This window comes from Budorcas taxicolor, chromosome 9, assembly GCF_023091745.1.
Source record: "Budorcas taxicolor isolate Tak-1 chromosome 9, Takin1.1, whole genome shotgun sequence".
NCBI lineage: Eukaryota > Metazoa > Chordata > Mammalia > Artiodactyla > Bovidae > Budorcas > Budorcas taxicolor.
In genome coordinates, this window is record NC_068918.1 from 88,067,201 (window position 1) to 88,086,269 (window position 19,069).

A 19,069-nucleotide genomic window follows, 5' to 3' on the forward strand; every position below is an offset into this window, starting at 1 on the left:
TCATTCCCTGTATTGCCGGTGAAACAACTGGGAGTGGGGGAAGCCAGGTGAGGTGGGAGGAGAGAGAAATAAACAGCACCCCTGCCAGTGCCAAAGAATGGCCTTCACTTAGCACTTCACACGCACAGTGGGTGGGAAAAAGACCCGGATCACAGAGTGACAGTTTTCTGGGACTGCTGTAAAGCACCCCAAAAGTGTTAGTCGCTCAGCCGTGTCCGACTCTGTGCGACCCCATGGACTGTAACCCACCAGCCTCCTCTGTCCATGGGATTCTGCAGGCAAGAATACTGGAGTGGGTTTCCATTCCCTTCTCCAGGGGATCTTCCCCACCCAGGGATCAAACCCAGGTCTCCCACATTGCAGGCAGATTCTTTACCAACTGAGCCATCAGGGAAGCTCTAAAGTTCCCCAAACTGGGGGCTTACAACCAGAAATACATCGGTTTTCATACACCAGTACTTCTGTTCTTAAATACACGGTGTGGCCAGGGCTGCCTCTCCCGAGGCTTGGGGCACCCGTGCTCCTGGCTTCCGGTTTTCACACCGCCTCCTCTGGGCCTGCTGCCTCGGCATCTACTTGCGGTCGTTGTTCAGTCATTCAGTCGTGTCCGACTCTTTGCGACCCCCTCGACTGCAGCACGCTAGGCCTCCCTGTCCTTCACCATGTCCCAGAGTTTGCTCAAACTCATGTCCATTGAGTCGGTGATGCCATCCAACCATCTTATCCTCTGTCATCCTCTTCTCCTCCTGCCTTCAACCTTTCCCAGCATCAGGGTCTTTCCCAGTGAGTTGGCTCGTCACATCATGCCAGCGTGAGGAACTCCGCTCATGGCAAAGGTCATGAGGAAGGAGGCTTCGGCATACGCAAAGGCGGGATCGAGCCTCAGCAAACCCCCTGTTCCCGAACATCTACCCCCAAAACCAGAATGCCTGCTTTACTGTTTTATGCTCTCACCTATACCTCTGACTTTACGGGGGGCTGACCCCCCCTCACCATTTCTCTTGGAGAAGGAGTTAACTTGCATCTCCAGTTAATAAAAATTCCTGGGCGTCACAAGAGTGTTTCAACATACAAACTCCTCTGAAGGTTCTCTAGCCTGCCTGAGCGGGTTTGTCCAGCCACATGTGATTGTTTACAGCCTCCCAACCGTGAGAGACACGAGATGCTTTAAAACTTTCTAAATACAGACCCTTTTGAGAAGTTAGAAAATTATTAGTATAGTATAGTGGGTTGATTAGAAATTATATTGGTGAAGGGTTTTCATTTGTTGAGCCAATATTTGTTGCTAAATCTCCATATTCCCTACCCTTATAATGAATATAGGAGAAATAAGTATTAACCTTTAAGATCAATCATGTTAAACCTTAGGCTAAGTAAATTCCTTTCTTGATTGTAACCCACTACACCCTCACCCTGTAGGAATGCAACTTTATTTGGAGGGTGGCGCTTGGTTTAAGAAAAAATCATCCCTGGAAAAAATAAGTTTTCTGGTTGACTAACCTTTATCAGAAAGGGCCATAAAATGTCAGCAAGCCTCATGGCCAGAAGATGATGTAAAACCCATAAGACCTTTGTATAATTTTATATGAAGCACCTGATTTTGACAAGGGTCAGGTCTGCTGACGCCCGTGTGACTCTGTATTCATCCCTATGTATAAGTATATAAGCAAACCTGAAAAATAAAGAAATTGGATCAGTTTCTGGAAAGACTGATTCCCCCGTGTCATTTCTTTCTTGCTCCCCGTTTTTCTGGCTGAATCCCCATCTGGAACGTGGGTACTCACCAAGCCTGCTAATTCTGCCTGGGCTTCTAAGATCGGACCGGGGAGGCCTCAGTGCCTCCTCTCCTCCGGGAGAACGGAAAGACGCCTGTGGCCTACGTAGGTGGTGATTGGTATTCCACGTAAACCAAGTTATTCAGCCTCTTTTCCTCCACTAATATTTCCTACTACACTATCTGTTTCTAATCTCTCTCTATATCTGTAATTAAATAAGTTTTTTCCTAGGACGCTGATTCCGTCTCCCCTTCGAATTACCCTGGATCCACCGGGGCTGGACCCCGGCAATATCAGGTGGCCCAAGTATTGGAGCTTCAGCTTCAACATCAGTCCTTCCAGTGAATATTCAGGGTCGATTTCCTTTAGGATGGACTGGTTTGATCTGCTTTCGTGGTCTCCCCTTTTACAAAGATACAGCCGTTAGCCACAGAGGACTGAGGCCCACCCACAGGACCGCATCTCAATTTGACGATGAGCAAAGACTCTGCTTCTGAATAAAACCCTGTTGACAGGTGGAAGGTAAGAACGCGTATGTCTTCTGGGGCGGGGGGGACCCTGGGGACCCAGGGACGCAGCTCTAGGCACTTTCTCTCGCCTCCACTGTCCTCGGTCACTGCGGTGATGAGTCGAATACACTCTATGCAGGTCCTGGAGGCAAGGCCTGAACATCACATCACTCCTGGGCCCAGGAGTGGGGAGCCCCTGCCAGCACGCAGGAGGCTTTCCCACAAATATACAAACACCCACACATACACTGCACGAAGGGCCCATTTTATATTCCTCTTTTCTAACCCCTTTCCTAGCTAATTCTTTTTGTTGTCTGGGCTTTTATTTTGTTTGGGGTTCCCCCCCCCCAATTAATAAAATACATGCTATAAAGGCAATTTTTAAAACTCATCTTTAATTCTAATGCCTTAAAGCAGCACTCCAATCAACTTATAGTCTGTATTTATAAAATTGGTATTACATGGCACCGTTTTGCCTCATGCTATTTTTACATAATATTATACTTAGGGTGCAACATGGTTCAAGGAAATAATGACCCAGCTGGGTATCTTCCTATAAAAGATTATGTGTGAACAGATCTTTAAAAAAAAAAAATTAACAGCTTCTCAAGGCACATTTCAAACAGAGCTGCTCAGGGCAAGACAAAAATAAACCTTGAAGGAAATGGATGGTTTACAAGGCTTGGAATTTCTGGAGATGGCTATGTGGGTGCATCCGTGGACCAAGCCCGAGGTGGACCAGCCATGCTGGGCACCACTGGACACCAGTGTCCTCCAAGGCCCTGGGTGGGGGGCACCCGGCTCCCGCCTCCTGACTCAGCAAGGTCGTGATGACACGTGGTAGGTCCCACAGATGAACAAACCGGCTCCCTGAACAAACCGGTGCAGATAAACCAGTGCTGCCCCTAGGCGATGCTGGAATATGCTTTTTCCTCAGCCCAGACCACCTTTCCCCTTCTTGCCAACATATCACACCTCCCACTCATTCAGTAACTCCTGGTAGGATGCTGCTTTGGTGGACCAGCCTCCATCCCTCCCCAGGATGGACTTGCTCCACGTTCCCTGCGTGCCTCTAGCCTGGCCTCAGTCCGGCTGCTCTGTGGTGGCTGGCTCACATGCTTTCCCCAATAGCCTGGACCCCTCTGAAGGCAGTGGCTACATCCCCTTCACCTCTGAGCTCCAGGTGCTGGCCCAGGATCAGGCCCCCAGGATGAACCCAAATACACGCTTGTTAAGGAAGTGACAGACACCCTGCACAGCACCCTGGGGCTGAGACAGGGCGTGGACACGCACAGGGCTGATCCAAACAGACATCTGCTTCACAGCAACCGTGGGTGATAAAATAAAAACTCTTACGCACAGTCTTCTTTGTTTTTCAAAATGTAGGAGAAAACTGGGACTTCCCTGGTGGGCCGGTGGTTAAGAATCGACCTGCCAAGGCAGGGAACTTGGGTTCGATCTTTGGTCTGGGAAGATTCCACATGCTGTGGGGCAGCTAAACCCAGGCACCACCACTGCTGAAGCCCACGGGCTCCAGAGCCCTTGCTCAGCAGCCAGAGAAGCTGGAGCGCCGCGGCTGGGGAGCAGCCCCGCCCGCCGCAACTAGAGAAACAAAGAGCCAGTGCAGCCAAAGATGCATTTCTAAAAAAGCAGTGGGAGAACGAATTTGGGAATCTCAGCTCTCTGACTTCCTGCGTGACCTCAGACAAGTCACCTGACCTCTGAGCCTCAGACCACTGATCCATGAAATGGCCTCTCTCTGGCTCAGTCGCTCAGTCGTGTCCGACTCTTTGCAGCCCCAGGGACTGTAGCCCGCCAGGCTCTTCTGTCCATGGGATTCTCCAGGCAAGACTTCCCGAGTGGGTTGGCATGACAGGGCATCCCTGATAGCTCAATTGGTAAAGAATCCGCCTGCAACGCAGCAGACCCGGGCTCAGTCCCTGGGTCGGGAAGATCTCCTGGAGAAGGGAAAGGCTACCCACTCCAGTATTCTTGGGCTTCCCTTGTGGCTCAGCTGGTAAAGAATCTGCCTGCAATGCGGGAGACCTGGGTTCAATCCCTGGGTTGGAAAGATCCCCTGGAGAAGGGAAAGGCTACCTTCTTCAGTATTTTGGCCTGGAGAATTCCATGGACTGTATAGTCCATGGGGTTGCAAAGAGTCGGACACAACTGAGTGACTTTCACTTGGCGTGTAATGCGAGACTGCCTACTCAGGGTGGTTATGTGTTTAAACAAGGTAAGGACATGAAAGGTCTAGCGTGAGGCCTAACACATACTGCACACCACAGACTGCAATGATTACACGGATCAGCAATGGAAATAGCTGTGTGTCATGACTTCACAATCTCCATCGCCCTGTGGAACGTCACCTACTACAATCACCAGTGGACACGAGACCTCCACTCCGGAGCCTGGCTCCTCCACCACCAGGCCATGCTGAGTGGTGCTGCAGAGAGGTTTGCGCTCAGATGGCCCCAGTCTCAGCTCCTCCACTTCCTGTGTGACCCTGGGCACGTTGCTTAACCTCTCTGTGCCTAGAACTCAAAACAGGAATTAGAACGGCTGCTGCTGCTGCTGCTCCTAAGTCGCTTCCGTCGTGTCCGACTCTGTGCAACCCCATAGACGGCAGCCCACCAGGCTCCGCCATCCCTGGGATTCTCCAGGCAAAAACACTGGAGTGGGTTGCCATTTCCTTCTCCGATGCATGGAAGTGAAAAGTGAAAGTGAAGTTGCTCAGTCGTGTCTGACTCTGCAACCTCATGGACTGCAGCCTTCCAGGCTCCTCTGCCCATGGGATTTTTCAGGCAAGAGTACTGGAGTGGGGTGCCATTGCCTTCTCCGGTTAGAACAGCAAGTGCCCACTAACTGTTAGCTGGCTGGAAGTCTACGGAATAAAACAGCAGAACTGAGAAGCCTGACCCCGCTTAGCTTATACACACTGATGCTCTTCTTTTTCTCCTACCTGTTATTCTGGCGCCATTTAAGTGCAGACACGTGAGCTCTTTGACTCTATAACACACTGTAAATAAGATCTATCTTAAGTCCATTTCTGGATTGCGTCTGCTACTTCCATTCAGAATGCTGAGTTGCTAACCAGGTATGGTTTTTCCTTCATTTGGTTGGTTGGTTGGTTGCTGTGCTACTCGAAAAGCCTCAAAGTGAGGACAGAAGGAATCAAGGTCTGTTTTGCCCCAACATGGGGCAAACAGGATGGTTTGGGTCTGTTTCTCACAACGATTAGCCAAGGTGCCCTTGCAGGAAATGATTATGAGACTTTCAGACAAGCAGACCGCAAGCTCCCTGGGGGCGGGCTCGTAGCTGTCTTTCTCACCACCAGGTGCCTAGTACCCAGCACAGCGCCCGGCACACAGCAGGCGCTCAATGCTTGCTGAATGAATCACCAGGAAACCACTTAAAGCAAGATCTCTGCCGCTTGACGCCGTGGCCTCTTATTTCAGTTACAGAGACCGCTGCCGAGGCCTGGGGTCTCCAGGGAGATACACACACACTCCTGGGCCCTTCATCAGCCCCTGAAGGCACGGACTAGCCGGCGCCTGTAGAAGCTGCCGAACCTCCCAGGCCCGGCTGTCAGAGCTGTAACCCCAGACGACGTGGAGCTTGCTTGTGAGAGCCGTGAGGGCGTGGAGACCAACACAGACAGGAGAAGGAAATGGTACGAGCACAGGAGAGAGAGTGAAACGAGCAAAGGATTGTCCCGGGAGAGGAATCCGGGTGCCCTCTGCTCAGCCCAGGGAGAGCCCTTCACCTCTGGGTCAGAACCACAGAGGCAGCAGGAGTCCATGATTTGGCAGAATCAGCGACGGGAAGGGTCAGGACCAGGGCTCTGGGGCCAACATAGCAAAGACCTTTCCCGACATCTTGCGGGTGATAAACTATTGCCCCAAGTGAAAGAGCCAAACCTGCTCCGGACGGGAAAGAGTGAAGAAACCGCTTGGACGAAAATAAGCGAGGCAGCCCTGCCATTCATCAGGCTGGGAAGAGACACGGAGCAAGCCAGCTGCCAAGTGAATGGCACGTGTTATTTCTCCCAAGGTCACCGTGGAAAATGCCACAGCATCCTCTCTTTGATGGATCACCTTTTATCAAAGACACTCCGGTCTGGCCCTGTTCTCTCATGTAAGACGGGGGGGCACCCAATTGTGGCCCCCGCCTCATGACACACACAGGAATGTGTCTAAGCCCTGCTTCTCCTGGCCCTACTCAGAAATAGAAACCTCAGGAGGGCTGACCCTCCTTCTCTTAGACAGGCCCCCACTCCGCCCCAAGATCTCCGGCTATGCTCCTACCCCACCCTGCCCCCAGGATCCACCGTGATGCTATAAATACCCACTGGGTCAAAGGGGAGGACCACTTCCCCAGGGCCTGCTCCTAGGGATCCACGTGCCTCCGAGAAATCTCCTACCAAAAGGATCAGTAACAACTCCCGTCTAGAGGAAATCCAGGAACAGATTGTGGGGGGCTCCTGGGCGTGTTCGCTCATCTGGGGCACCTCCTTCCTGTCCTGCCCTTCCCCCTCCCCTCCCCCTCCCATCCCTGGCCCTGGTCCCTCTGCCCCCTAACAGCTGCTGCTCCCGGCTACACCCCCACCAACTCATCTCAAAGCAAGGAAACTAAGACGTGCCCAAGAATCTGGAACTCAAACCAAGACATTTTAAAAAAACAATTCTTATCCTGATTCAGGAGGGGCTGTGGTAGGAGGCAGGTTCTTCAATTCCAGGGAGAGACAAAAGAAAGGAAAACAGCCAAGTTCACAGTATGGGTGATGGCGCTGTGTTAAAGCAAACCTGGCCAGGTACTTGCCTGGTGGTCCAGTGGTTAAGACGCCACGCTCACAATCCGGAGGGCACAGGTCCGATCCCTGGTTTGGGGAGCTAATCCCATAGGCCGAATGGTGGGGCCTAAAAGCAGCAAACTTTTTTTAAAAAGGAAAAAATTAAGGCTTCCTTGGTGGCTCAGTGGTAAAGAATCTGCCTGCCAATGCAGGAGACACGGGTTCAGTCCCTGGTCCAGGAAGATCCCACACGCTGCAGACCGACTAAGCCCGCGTGCCACAGGTTTTGATCCAGGGCTCGAAAGCCTGTGAGTTGCAGCTAAGAGCTCGTGCTCTACAACAAGAGAGGCCACCTTGATGAGAAGCCCACCACCACAACTAGATAGCAGCCCCCGCTCAGCGCAGCCAGAGAAGAGACCACGCAGCAACGAAGGCCCAGAACGGCCAAAAACAAATATATTACATTACTTTTAACAAGAAAAAATAAAGCACACCAGACCGGCTCCAGGGTCCAGCCTGGCACCCAGGAGAATCAGACTGATCGTATGGCCAAAGTTGTTGCAGTGGGGGAACGGCCCCAAGAACCCGAGGTTCATCGCCCCACAAGAGGGACGCCACCCTAAAAGTGGGACGAGGAAGCATCTTCAGTGAAGCCTGGTTCCCCCCGGGGTTCCAGGGAGGGCGCCTATCCATCTGAGATACTGAGCCCCGCCCTCGGGTCACAACTGGGAAGGGACTGCTACATACTGGGGTCCGCTATTGTTAACAAGGAAGGAACTGTGAGCAGTGTTATAGTTGGAGAAACAGAGCTTGCGTCTCTCCTCATGCTCAGCCACCGTCTGCTGCAAATCAACCAGCCAACACCCTTCAAGGAGAGGGGGTGGGAACGCAGAAGGGAGATGCTAAGAAGGGAGGTAACCATCTTCCCAAGTGCAAAAAGAAAAAGAAAACACCCAAACTCTTTATTAGAAAAATATTGGAATTTGGTCAATTCCACTCCCTTCCCTTAATTCAAATGTAGTTCATTTTTGAAAGTACCCAACCAAGTAAACTGCCATTATAAGAAGAAAGAAGATAGCCTTACCTGTCCCCCCCACCACCCTCCCCTCTGCAATTCTGGTTCCCTCCGCCAACACAAACTTCAGTTTTCATCCTAAACTGATGTGCGTTAAACAGCTCACGAAGCATTTTCATACGTACCATGTCATTCTGTTTCTTTGACCAGACACTGTGATCCATCCTGCTGCTGAACTCAGAGGGTTTGTGGGGCTCACCCAAGGTGACAGCCTACAAGCAGGAGGGCAGGATGTTCTTGCTTCATCTCTGCACCCCAGACCCTGACCCCTCCTCAGCGTCATCAGCCCTTGGCCGTCAGAGGCACCTAGTGGAGTTGTGTATTGGACGGCCGTGAAATCCAAGAGCATCACACTCCAGAAAAAGTAAGAGACAGGCTCAAGGCACAGAGGAGGGGAGCTACAGCATGGAATTTGAAGCCAGGCACCGGGGCTGGTGTGTGGGTGGGGTGTCTCGATGGCAGTTCTGTGTCTCCAGCCCTTCATGGAACATTAAGGTCAGCTGTCATCCTCCACTCTCCCCGTCCCCCCCGCCCCTTTTAAAACCTCTGCCATTAATAGGTTCTCCTAATTCTTCTCTCCTTTTTTTAAAACACACAGAGTCAAGGGGGGAAGGAAAGCGAGCCAGCTGGTCTTGGCCACCTTTCCCTAGAGACTAAAGGGCACATTCTGTACAAGGGAAGGTAATATACAATTCTGTGTGGCGGCCCGCTTCTTGTAACTTCCTTCCTTCTCCTCACCTTGCAGAGGTCGGCTCCATACCCCACCCCCAACCCCCACCATTCAGTATGCTAAGCCAGTCTATCTCAGCCTCTCAGGCTTAGGGGCCTACAGAGGTAGGGGAAAAGGAACTGAAACAGCCCTCCCAAAGCAGCCATCCAAGTCAAACAAACTCTTAAACTGTTGCTCCTCATGGCAGCCCCGGCCACTAGACTAAGATTCTCTGCCCGTGTGTCATGCTGGAGACCGACTCTATTTGTCATTTACATCAGTGGCCTTTCGCATGCCACGACTGGTGACTACTTTGGACTCACCTAATGCACCACCAAACTCTTGACAAACATTAAAAAAAAAATAAAGACGCATACAGACGCAGCTGCATTAGTAAAAAGCGAGCAGGTAACGGAGGGGTCTTGAATGTCTAGGAAACAATTTATCTGCTGTTTTTCTTTAAGAAGTCAGCTGCGAGAACGGTGAATGCGGCTGATTTTCTAAGCTTTAGAGTGATTCGCTAATCACCTGGAGAGGATGATTCGTCCTAACCTGAGAGGAGAGTGACAGAAAACAGAGAGGGCCTAATCACCTCTATTCTGAGCTGTTCAATAGCCCACGAACTGTAGCCTCTGATGAGGCTTCCCAAACAGGCCTTGGGTGTTGCTGCAAAACACTCCAAGGATCTATCAACTACAGAGGACAAGTTCAGAGAGAGAGAGAGAACAGCTTTATATCTAAGACATGCTGGGGTACCAGGAATGGAGATGCTGGAGAAGACGGGGGGCGGAGGGTGGGATTCCTCACCACAGTGAGTGCCCACAGCCAAACCCAGGAGGCCTCACCCTCTCCAACAGCCACCACACTCTCCCTTCCCAAAAGCTAGACCTGCTCCTCCAGAGAGAGGCCCCCCTTCCTTTTTCAGGTGACTTCTGTATCTGCTCGATGCAAACCCGTGGGAGCTCTCCTCTGGGACAGCAGGCAAACAGCATGGGGGGACATCCTGGGATGGGAGGGACCTGGCCATGTACTTCTGACCCTGTTGTGAAATTAGACTGTTGGCCATTCACGGCACCCTGGGTGAGGAAACACCAGTGGTCTTGGACGGTTACGTTTCATTTGGAATCATGCTAAATAATTATTTGTCATGTTGAGAAATCCACCTTGCCTTCTGAATGTGCTCCCCATCTTAATCTCCATCAGAAGATCTCACGTGCTGCACGTAAGACCCTCCCAGCGCAGCCAAACGCATAAATTAAATAAATAATAAATATTTTATAAAGAATATTGACTTGGCATGTCTCCACTACCTCCCAAAAGCAAAGCAGAGACTCTTAGGAACTCTAGTTCCAAAGCCTATCTCTTATTTCTCAACTCCAGATGAAAAGTCAATCCTTAAGCATCCATCTGAGATTTCAACAGAGGTCACAACAGTGCAAATACACGTGATTCCCAATTGCAAACTGACGGATTTTGGAATCTCTGTAGGTGTGTGCAAATCATATAAATGCAGGCTTCGATGACAAGTGCAATTAACATTGTTTGTTAAACAAGTTTTGTTAAATAGACACTTAAATGGAAAAAGACATTTAAAATTATAAAGCAAATCTGGAGCAATTATCTCCTTCTCTTGATTATGCAAACTCTTTTCTTCAAACAGTTACAAATCAGTTTCTGACCACTCCTGCTGCCTCTGTCCAGCCTTGAAACGTTGTTCCCTTTTCTGAACCACGGTAGGTGCTTCAATACTATAAACAGTATCGGAGTAAAATGCATGACTAACAAATTTGCATGACTGCACTGAGTGGGTGGCTGCAACAAATGGGCCATAGACAGGAGGATTAAAGATACATTTTTTGCAACTGTGACTTTATGGATCTTACGAGCATGCTCAAGACGTTTATATAAAATATTCCAACCCAAGACACAGTAGCTCTAGTTCACATGCCACATTAGAAATAGTGGCAGACATGCCTGCCAGTTCTGAGTCAGCGCAACGCTACAAATGAGGATGCAGCTATTATTCTTTTCCTCATAAGATCGTATCTTGAAGTTTCAAAAATAGCTCATTGAATCAGTAGTAATCCATCTGGATAACTGTATGCAGCTTGTATTATTTTGATTCAAATTAAAATCTGATTGCTTCGTTGAAACAGATCCAAAGCGATATCCATAATTTTGAAATTTTTGGCATAATCGAAGGCAGCTGAGATTTTTTTAATTGCTTCATTTGAAAAAGTTCATTTAAAAAAATCTATTCATAATCATATATGTAATTGGAAATGATACACACAGCATTCTGTGCTATTGAGAACAGGTATAGATTTCTGGTCAATCAACACCAAACTCATCTTTAGACATCCCCAGATTCACCTTGTATTATTTTCATTTTTGAAATTCTGGCGAGTTGAATTAGTCATGTTTAAAATAGTCTGTGTAATCACACAAACACACACACACACACACAGACATGAATGTACATAAAACTGGAGAAATCCAAATAAGGTTGGTGCACTGTGTCAATGTCAGTTTTCTTATTGACATGGTACACTGTAGACGTGCAAGACGGCAACATTGGGGGAAACTGGCTGAAGGGTGAATGGGATCTATCTGTATTGTTTCTTACGATCATATGAGCACCAATTATCTCAAAAAGTTAAAGAAAAGAACCAAGAAGGACGAACAATATATTATACCAGCATTTAGTTTTAAAAAGTATGTGTTCAGTTCAGTCCAGTTCAGTCACTCAGTCGTGTCCGACTCTCTGTGACCTCATGGACTGCAGCATGCCAGGCTTCCCTGTCCATCACCAACTCCAGGAGTTTACTCAAACTCATGTCCAATGAGTCAGTGATGCCATCCAACCATTTCATCCTCTGTCGTCCCCTTCTCCTCATGCCTTCAATCTTTCCCAGCATCAGGGTCTTTTCTAATGAGTCAGCTCTTCATATCAGGTGGCCAAAGTATTAGAGGTTCAGCTTCAATATCAGTCCTTCCAATGAATATTCAGGACTGATCTGCTTTAGGATGGACTGGTTGGATCTCCTTGCAGTCCAAGGGACTCTTAAGAGTCTTCTCCAACACCACAGTTCAAAAGCATCAATTCTTCGGTGCTCAGCTTTCTTTATGGTCCAACTCTCACATCCATACATGACCACTGGAAAAACCATAGCCTTGACTAGACGGACCTTAGTTGGCAAAGTAATGTCTTTGCTTTTTAATATGCTGTCTAGGTTGGCCATAACTTTCCTTCCAAGGAGCAAGCGTCTTTTAATTTCATGGCTGCAATCACCATCTGCAGTGATTTTGGAGCCCCCAAAAATAAAGTCAGCCACTGTTTCTACAGTTTCCCCATCTATTTCCCATGAAGTGATGGGACCAGATGCCATGATCTTAGTTTTCTGAATGTTGAGCTGTAAGCCAACATTTTTACTCTCCTCTTTCACTTTCATCAAGAGGCTCTTTAGTTCTTCTTCACTTTCTGCCATACGGGTAGTGTCGTATGCATATCTGAGGTTATTGATATTTCTCCCAGCATCTTGATTCCAGCTTGTGCTTCTTCCAGCCCAGTGTTTCTCATGATGTACTCTGCATATAAGTTAAATAAGCTGGGTGACAATATACAGCCTTGAGGTACTCCTTTCCCTATTTGGAATCAGTCTGTTGTTTCATGTCCAGTTCTAAGTGTTGCTTCCTGACCTGCATACAGATTTCTCAAGAGGCAGGTCAGGTGGTCTAGGATTCCCATCTCTTGAAGAATTTTCCACAGTTTATTGTGATCCACACAGTCAAAGGCTTTGGCATAGTCAATAAAGCAGAAATAGATGTTTTTCTGGAACTCTCTTGCTTTTTCCATGATCCAGCGGATGTTGGCAATTTGATCTCTGATTCCTCTGCCTTTTCTAAAATCAGCTTGAACATCTAGAAGTTCATGGTTCACGTATTGCTGAAGCCTGGCTTGGAGAATTTTGAGCATTACTTTGCTAGCGTGTGAAATGAATGCAACTGTGTGGTAGTTTGAGCATTCTTTGGCATTGCCTTTCTTTGGGATTGGAATGAAAACTGATCTTTTCCAGTCCTGTGGCCACTGCTGAGTTTTCCAAATGTGTTGGCATACTGAGTGCAGCACTTTCACAGCATCATCTTCCAGGATTTGAAAGAGCTCAACTGGAATTCCATCACCTCCACTAGCTTTGCTCATAGTGATGCTTCCTAAGGCCCACTTGACTTCACATTCCAGGATGTCTGGCTCTAGGAGAGTGATCACACCATTGTGACTATCTGGTCACAAAGCTCTTTTTTGTACATTTCTTCTGTGTATTCTTGCCACCTCTTCTTAATATCTTCTGCTTCTGTTAGGTCCATACTATTTCTGTCCTTTATTGTGCCCATCTTTGCATGAAATGTTCCCTTGGTATCTCTAATTTTCTTGAAGAGATCTCTAGTCTTTCCCATTCTATTGTTTTCCTCTGTTTCTTCACACTGATCACTGAGGAAGGCTTTCTTGTCTCTCCTTGCTATTCTTTGGAACTCTGCATTCAGATGCTTATATCTTTCCTTTCCTTCTTTGCTTTTCGCTTCCCTTCTTTTCACAGCTATTTGCAAGGTCTCCTCAGACAGCCATTTTGCTTTTTTGCATTTCTTTTTCTTGGGGATGGTCTTGCTCCCTGTCTCGTGTACAACGTCACAAACCTCCATCCATAGTTCATCAGGCACTCTGTCTATCAGATCTAGTCCCTTAAATCTATTTCTCACTTCCACTGTATAATCGTAAGGGATTGGATTTAGGTCATACCTGAATGGTCTATTGGTTTTTCCCTACTTTCTTCAATTTAAGTCTGAATTTGGCAATAAGGAGTTCATGATCTGAGCTATGTGTATGTCTTATGTATCTATACATATACAGACCCACCTGCTTACATGTACAAACGTAAGAGCCATACATGCATGTCTTCCCTTATAGAAATAACCTATATATGCACACATATATGCTATTTCTGTAATGATAACTAAGAAATCACTGACACTAACTCATTGGAAAAGATCCTGATGCTGGGAAAGATTGAGGGCAGGAGAAGGGGATGACAGAGGATGAGATGGTTGGTCAGTATCATCGACTCAATTGACATGAGTTTGAGCAAACTCCGGGAAATGGTGACGGACAGGGAAGCCTGGCGTGCTGCAGTCCATGGGGTTGCAAAGAGTGGGACACAACTGAGTGACTGAACAATGAACAATGATTGTTTACGAGGAGGAAACCTAAAGAAACAGAGACAGAATGCTTTTTGCTTTTCATAGCAGAGCCCTCCTTGTCTGTTGAATTTTGGCATTTGGCGGTGCTCTTGGCATTGCTGATTTAAAAAAATAGCTTGAGAATGAGGACAAAAATAAGACATTTTGCATTTTGTCAGAAACTCAAACAAACAGAAACAAACAAACAACATATCTAAGCATACACTGCAAGCCTAGTAACCTACATAGAAAGTCCTAACAGTAACGCCCATGCAAACAGAGCAGAAGGGAAGCCTCTTACGGCTGGAGACGCAGTAGGACAGCCGGCAGTTGATCTTCCGGAAGAGCTGCTTGTTCACCGGCCAGAGAAGGAGCGTGCAGAGCTGAAGGGCATTGATGATGAGCCCCGAGGCAACGAAGACGTAGCAGAAGATGAGGTGGCAGAGGAAGGGCGACTTCAGCAAGGCGGCGAGGTCCATGCTGGGGGCGTGCTCCTCGCCCAGACAGCGGACACCCACCGCAGAGCACGGCCAGCGGGGCGCGAGGCTGGGACTCGGGAAAGCGCCTGAAACACACACCGAGGCCAAACGTTAGAAAAGATATTACTGCGCTCTTAGAGGCGGGGGCGGGAAACACTCAGAAGACACACACACTCTCAAGATTACGCTGTACTGGCGTGGATTTCTTTTTTATTTTGCAAACATTTATATAGTGTTTCCTTTACCACAGGCCCAGTTTCACCCCTTTAAAAGAATATTGTTGTTGTTGTTGAGTCGCTCAGTCGTGTCCGACTCTTCGCGATCCCATGGACTGCAGCCCGCCAGGCTTCCCCGTCCATCACCAGCTCCTGGAGTTTGCTCAAATTCAGGTCCATTGAGTCGGTGATGCTATCTAACCATCTCATCCTCTGTCATCCCTTCCTCCTCCTGCCTTCAATCTTTCCCAGCATCAGTCTTAAAAAGAATAGTTCCTCTGGTTATCCTAACACCTGTTAGGCAGGTCCTATTGTTACAGAGAAGGAAATGAGGTCCGGAGAGGCTGAGCAGCAGCGCCCATCACCAAGGAGAACTTGAGGACCAGAGTTTGCATCTCCAGGACTTCCTGCCCACCTGAACACTGCCCCCCAGAGACTCCCCTTCCCTCCACTCCTCATCTCCAGATCTCAGCCCAAACATCCCTTCTTCTGGTGAGACCTCCCTGCATGCACGCCTGCCCTGGGGAAAGTGGGCGCCACTCCTGGGGTGGTGCTAGGGGTGGGGGTGGGGTGGGTGGCACCCCCTGCAGTTACGGTGTTACTAGTTCAACTGTTGGCCTTCTGACCCTGGATTGTCCCTTCCCCAGGGGACACAACTGTCCTGAAGATGGTCAGTGTCTTTCCGGCCCTTGGAGCAGTCACTGGCACAGAACTGGAGCTTAATTTTAAAAATACATAAAGGGACGTCTCTGGTGGTCCATGGGGCTTCCCTGATAGCTCAGTTGGTAAAGAATCTGCCTGCAATGCAGGAGACCCCAGTTTGATTCCTGGGTCGGGAAGATCCACTGGAGAAAGGATAGGCTACCCACTCCAGTATTCTTGGGCTTCCCTGGTGGCTCAGCTGGTAAAGAATACGCCTGCAATGCAGGAGAGCTGGATTCAATCCCTGGTGGGGAAGATCCCCTGGAAAAGGGAAAGGCTACCCACTCCGGTATTCTGGCCTGGAGAATTCCATGGACTGTATAGTCTATGGGATCGCAAAGAATTGGACACGACTGAGTGACTTTCACTTTCACTGGTGGTCCATTGTTTAAGACCCTGAGCTTCCACCGCAAGAGGAGCAGGTTAGATCCCTGGTCAGGGAATTAAGATCCCTTATGCCAAAGAGCCAAAAAAAAAAAAAAAAAAAAAGGAAAAATATTGCTTGAATTGAATAAAAAAGAAATACAACATATCAACTTAAAAATTATGAGATATACATATATCTGTGGAATGACTTAATGAAGGTTAAACAGAGATCACCTTTGGGATGTCGGTAAATACAAATAACCAAATAGGAAGGCAAGAGAACCACCCTACCGCACTCCTGATGTGCACACACACACATACACACACCCACGCTTTAGAGTTCTAAAACCGAACAGAAACTCAAAACATGCACAACAGCCAGACTCACAGTCCTGTGATCAGTCTCCAACCCCTGAAGAGAAAAATGAAATAACTGTTCAGGTAAAGTTATGACCCACCTAGACACCGTACTAAAAAGCAGAGACATTACTTTACATAATGTTCCGTCTAGTCAAGGCTATGGTTTTTCCTGTGGTCATATATGGATGTGAGAGTTGGACTATAAAGAAAGCTGAGTGCAGAAGAATTGATGCTTTTGAACTGTGGTGTTGGAGAAGACTCTTGAGAGTCCCTTGGACTGCAAGGAGATCCAACCAGTCCATCCTAAAGCAGATCAGTCCTGGGTGTTCATTGGAAGGACTGATGTTGAAGCTAAAGCTCCAGTACTTTGGCCACCTGATGCGAAGAGCTGACTCATTGGAAAAGACTCTGATGCTGGGAGGGATTGAGGGCAGGAGGAGAAGGGGACGACAGAGGATGAGATGGTTGGATGGCATCACCAACTCGATGGACATGAGTTTGGGGGACTCTGGGAGTTGGTGATGGATAGGGAAGCCTGGCGTGCTGCGGTTCATGGGGTCGCTAAGAGTCAGACACAACTCAGCAACTGAACTGAACTGAACTGAAGCGAATAAAGCCTTTGAGGAACACCCAAAGACAGGAGGTTGAAATACTCTGACAGGGAAAAAATAAGTTGAGGACAGCTGAGAACATCACCCACATCAGACTCGCTCCTCCTGGAACCAGGACATGACTGCAAACTACCGAAGAAGCGCCGAGATTACAGATTACTTTCTAAAAGTAAGAGTTGGGAGAGCCTAGACTTCATTACAATCTTTACCAATAATACTCCTCCCCAAAATCCATTTGACGGTATCACATATATGATCTCATTTTAAGCCTCAGATGAATCCCATGAATAGTATTATCATCCCATTTTCTGAAGTAAGAAACTGAGACGCCCCATAGCTTGGGCGATCTGCCTGAAGTTGCCAGTCAGTAACGAATCTTCAGATTCAGGTGGACCTCCGAGCTCTTTGGCTTCCAGCGCTCCAGGCAGTTTTGTTCCTGGGGGAGTGAGGCGGGGGCTTCTCTTGGGTTCAGAACTCCCCTATGCAGAACAGCCCAGAAATGAGCCCGGGGCAAAACCAGTGCTACCTTCAGAGAGGTTCTCAATTCCAAACTGCGCACAGAGTGGGGGTGTGGGGCTCACCTCCGGGTCTCTTAGGCTGTTTTGTTTTTTTTTAATTTTTGGCTGCACTGGGTCTTCACTGCTTTGCCTTGGCGTTCTCTAACTGCAGCGCGCAGAGGCTGCTCTCGTTGCAGTCCACCGGCTTCTCACTGCGCTGGCTTCCTGTTGCACAGCATGGGTTCTAGCGTGCAGGCTCAGTAATTGTGGTGCATGGGCTTGCGTAGCCCCAAGACATGTGGGATCCTCTCGGACCGGGGACTGACCCCCGTCCCCTGCATTGGCAGGCAGATTCTACACCACTGGAAGACCAAGGAAGCCCCCCTGTGCTGGTTCTGAGGACAGTCTTGGGCAGAAGGACAGTCACAAGGTGCTTTCCTAGAAAACATTACCCTTGCTTAGACTATTTGGAAGGCAGGCTCTGATTCCTGTATGTTTCTGAGAGGAGGGAAATTGAAAGCACTGTTGGCCTGACTTCCCTGAAGTCAGCTCAGCTCAGCTCAGCTGAGGCCTCCATCTCCCCAGAAGCCCTGCTCTCTGGCACAAAGCCAGGACCCTGCAGGGGCTGGAAAAGCCCACCTTTGACCTTTTTCAGACAGCTTGGCCCAGAGACACCTCCAAGCTGTCAAACTCTTCACCTGGTTACGACACACCCAGTGTCTCTCGAAGGAGCAGACATTAGCTGCCAGCTCCCTCTCAATGCACTTGACTTTCAGGACCTCATGAACAGGAGTGGTGGACGTTGGTTACAGTTTGGAAGCAGCTACTGTTCGAGGTTGAATTTCCTCCTGCTTTATTCATTGCCCTTGGATTAGCCGCTAAAAGCTCCCAGACAGCCTGGGCCAGAAGAAGTCTGATTCTTCACCGAGTTCCTGGGACCTAGTGTTTGGAAAGTATTTGACAAATCCTTCGCTTTGTTGATTTAACGCTTATAAAGGGAAGTCAGTTGACACTGGAAATGCAAGGGATTAAATGCTGCCTTCCTCAGTTTCCAGGCAGAGTAGGGTATTACGAAGAAAAAGTAAGATTGTTTTTCTTTATAAAAGTCCAAGGACCAGCATGCCCTTTAGTAAAATCCTTCCTAGCACTGCAGGAACCAGGGCGTCTAACACAATGTCGGTGATGCTTAGGAATCGCGAACAAGGCATGAGGGGGCCACAGACAGACAGACCTTGGATGGCGTGGTTCTGCCCCGATTCCTTTCCTAGACTGTTGTGGGCTTCGGGTTTGAAGCTCTGTTATACTTCTTACTGGTCATGTATCCTCAGGTGAATTAACTTTTCTGAATCTCAACTTTACACGCTACAAAAAAAAACAACAGTAAATTGCACCCAAAATTCCAAGGAGGCTATTGATTTTTGTAAACTTCAGTTGATTCTCAGATTTATATTCAGGAGCAAAACCCACAAAAGTATTGAAGGAATTTTATGATGAAGAATAAGGTAAGTCGTGCTACAAGAACTTTCCTGGTGGTCCAGTGGTTAAGAATCCACCTGGAGACAGGTGGACACAGGTTCGACCCTTAGTCTGGGAAGATCCCACATTCCATGGAGTGACTAAGCTGGCATGATGCACCTACTGAGCCCAAGTGCCCTGAGCCTGTGCTCCACGACAAGAGGAGCTGCCACACTGCAAAGCCCACACACAAGAGAGTAAACCCACGCTCACCCCAAGCAGAAAAGAGCCT

The 19,069-nt window shown here is 48.4% G+C and overlaps 1 protein-coding gene across 1 annotated transcript in view; it reads right to left on the minus strand.

Moving 5' to 3' along the window:
- AGPAT4 (1-acylglycerol-3-phosphate O-acyltransferase 4) overlaps positions 1-19,069 on the minus strand; it is a 134,326-nt gene that overhangs the window by 68,346 nt on the left and 46,911 nt on the right. The window contains exon 2 of the mRNA XM_052645931.1: positions 14,394-14,657. Coding sequence (XP_052501891.1) covers positions 14,394-14,657 — 264 coding nt within the window. The remainder of the gene's footprint in view (positions 1-14,393; positions 14,658-19,069) is intronic.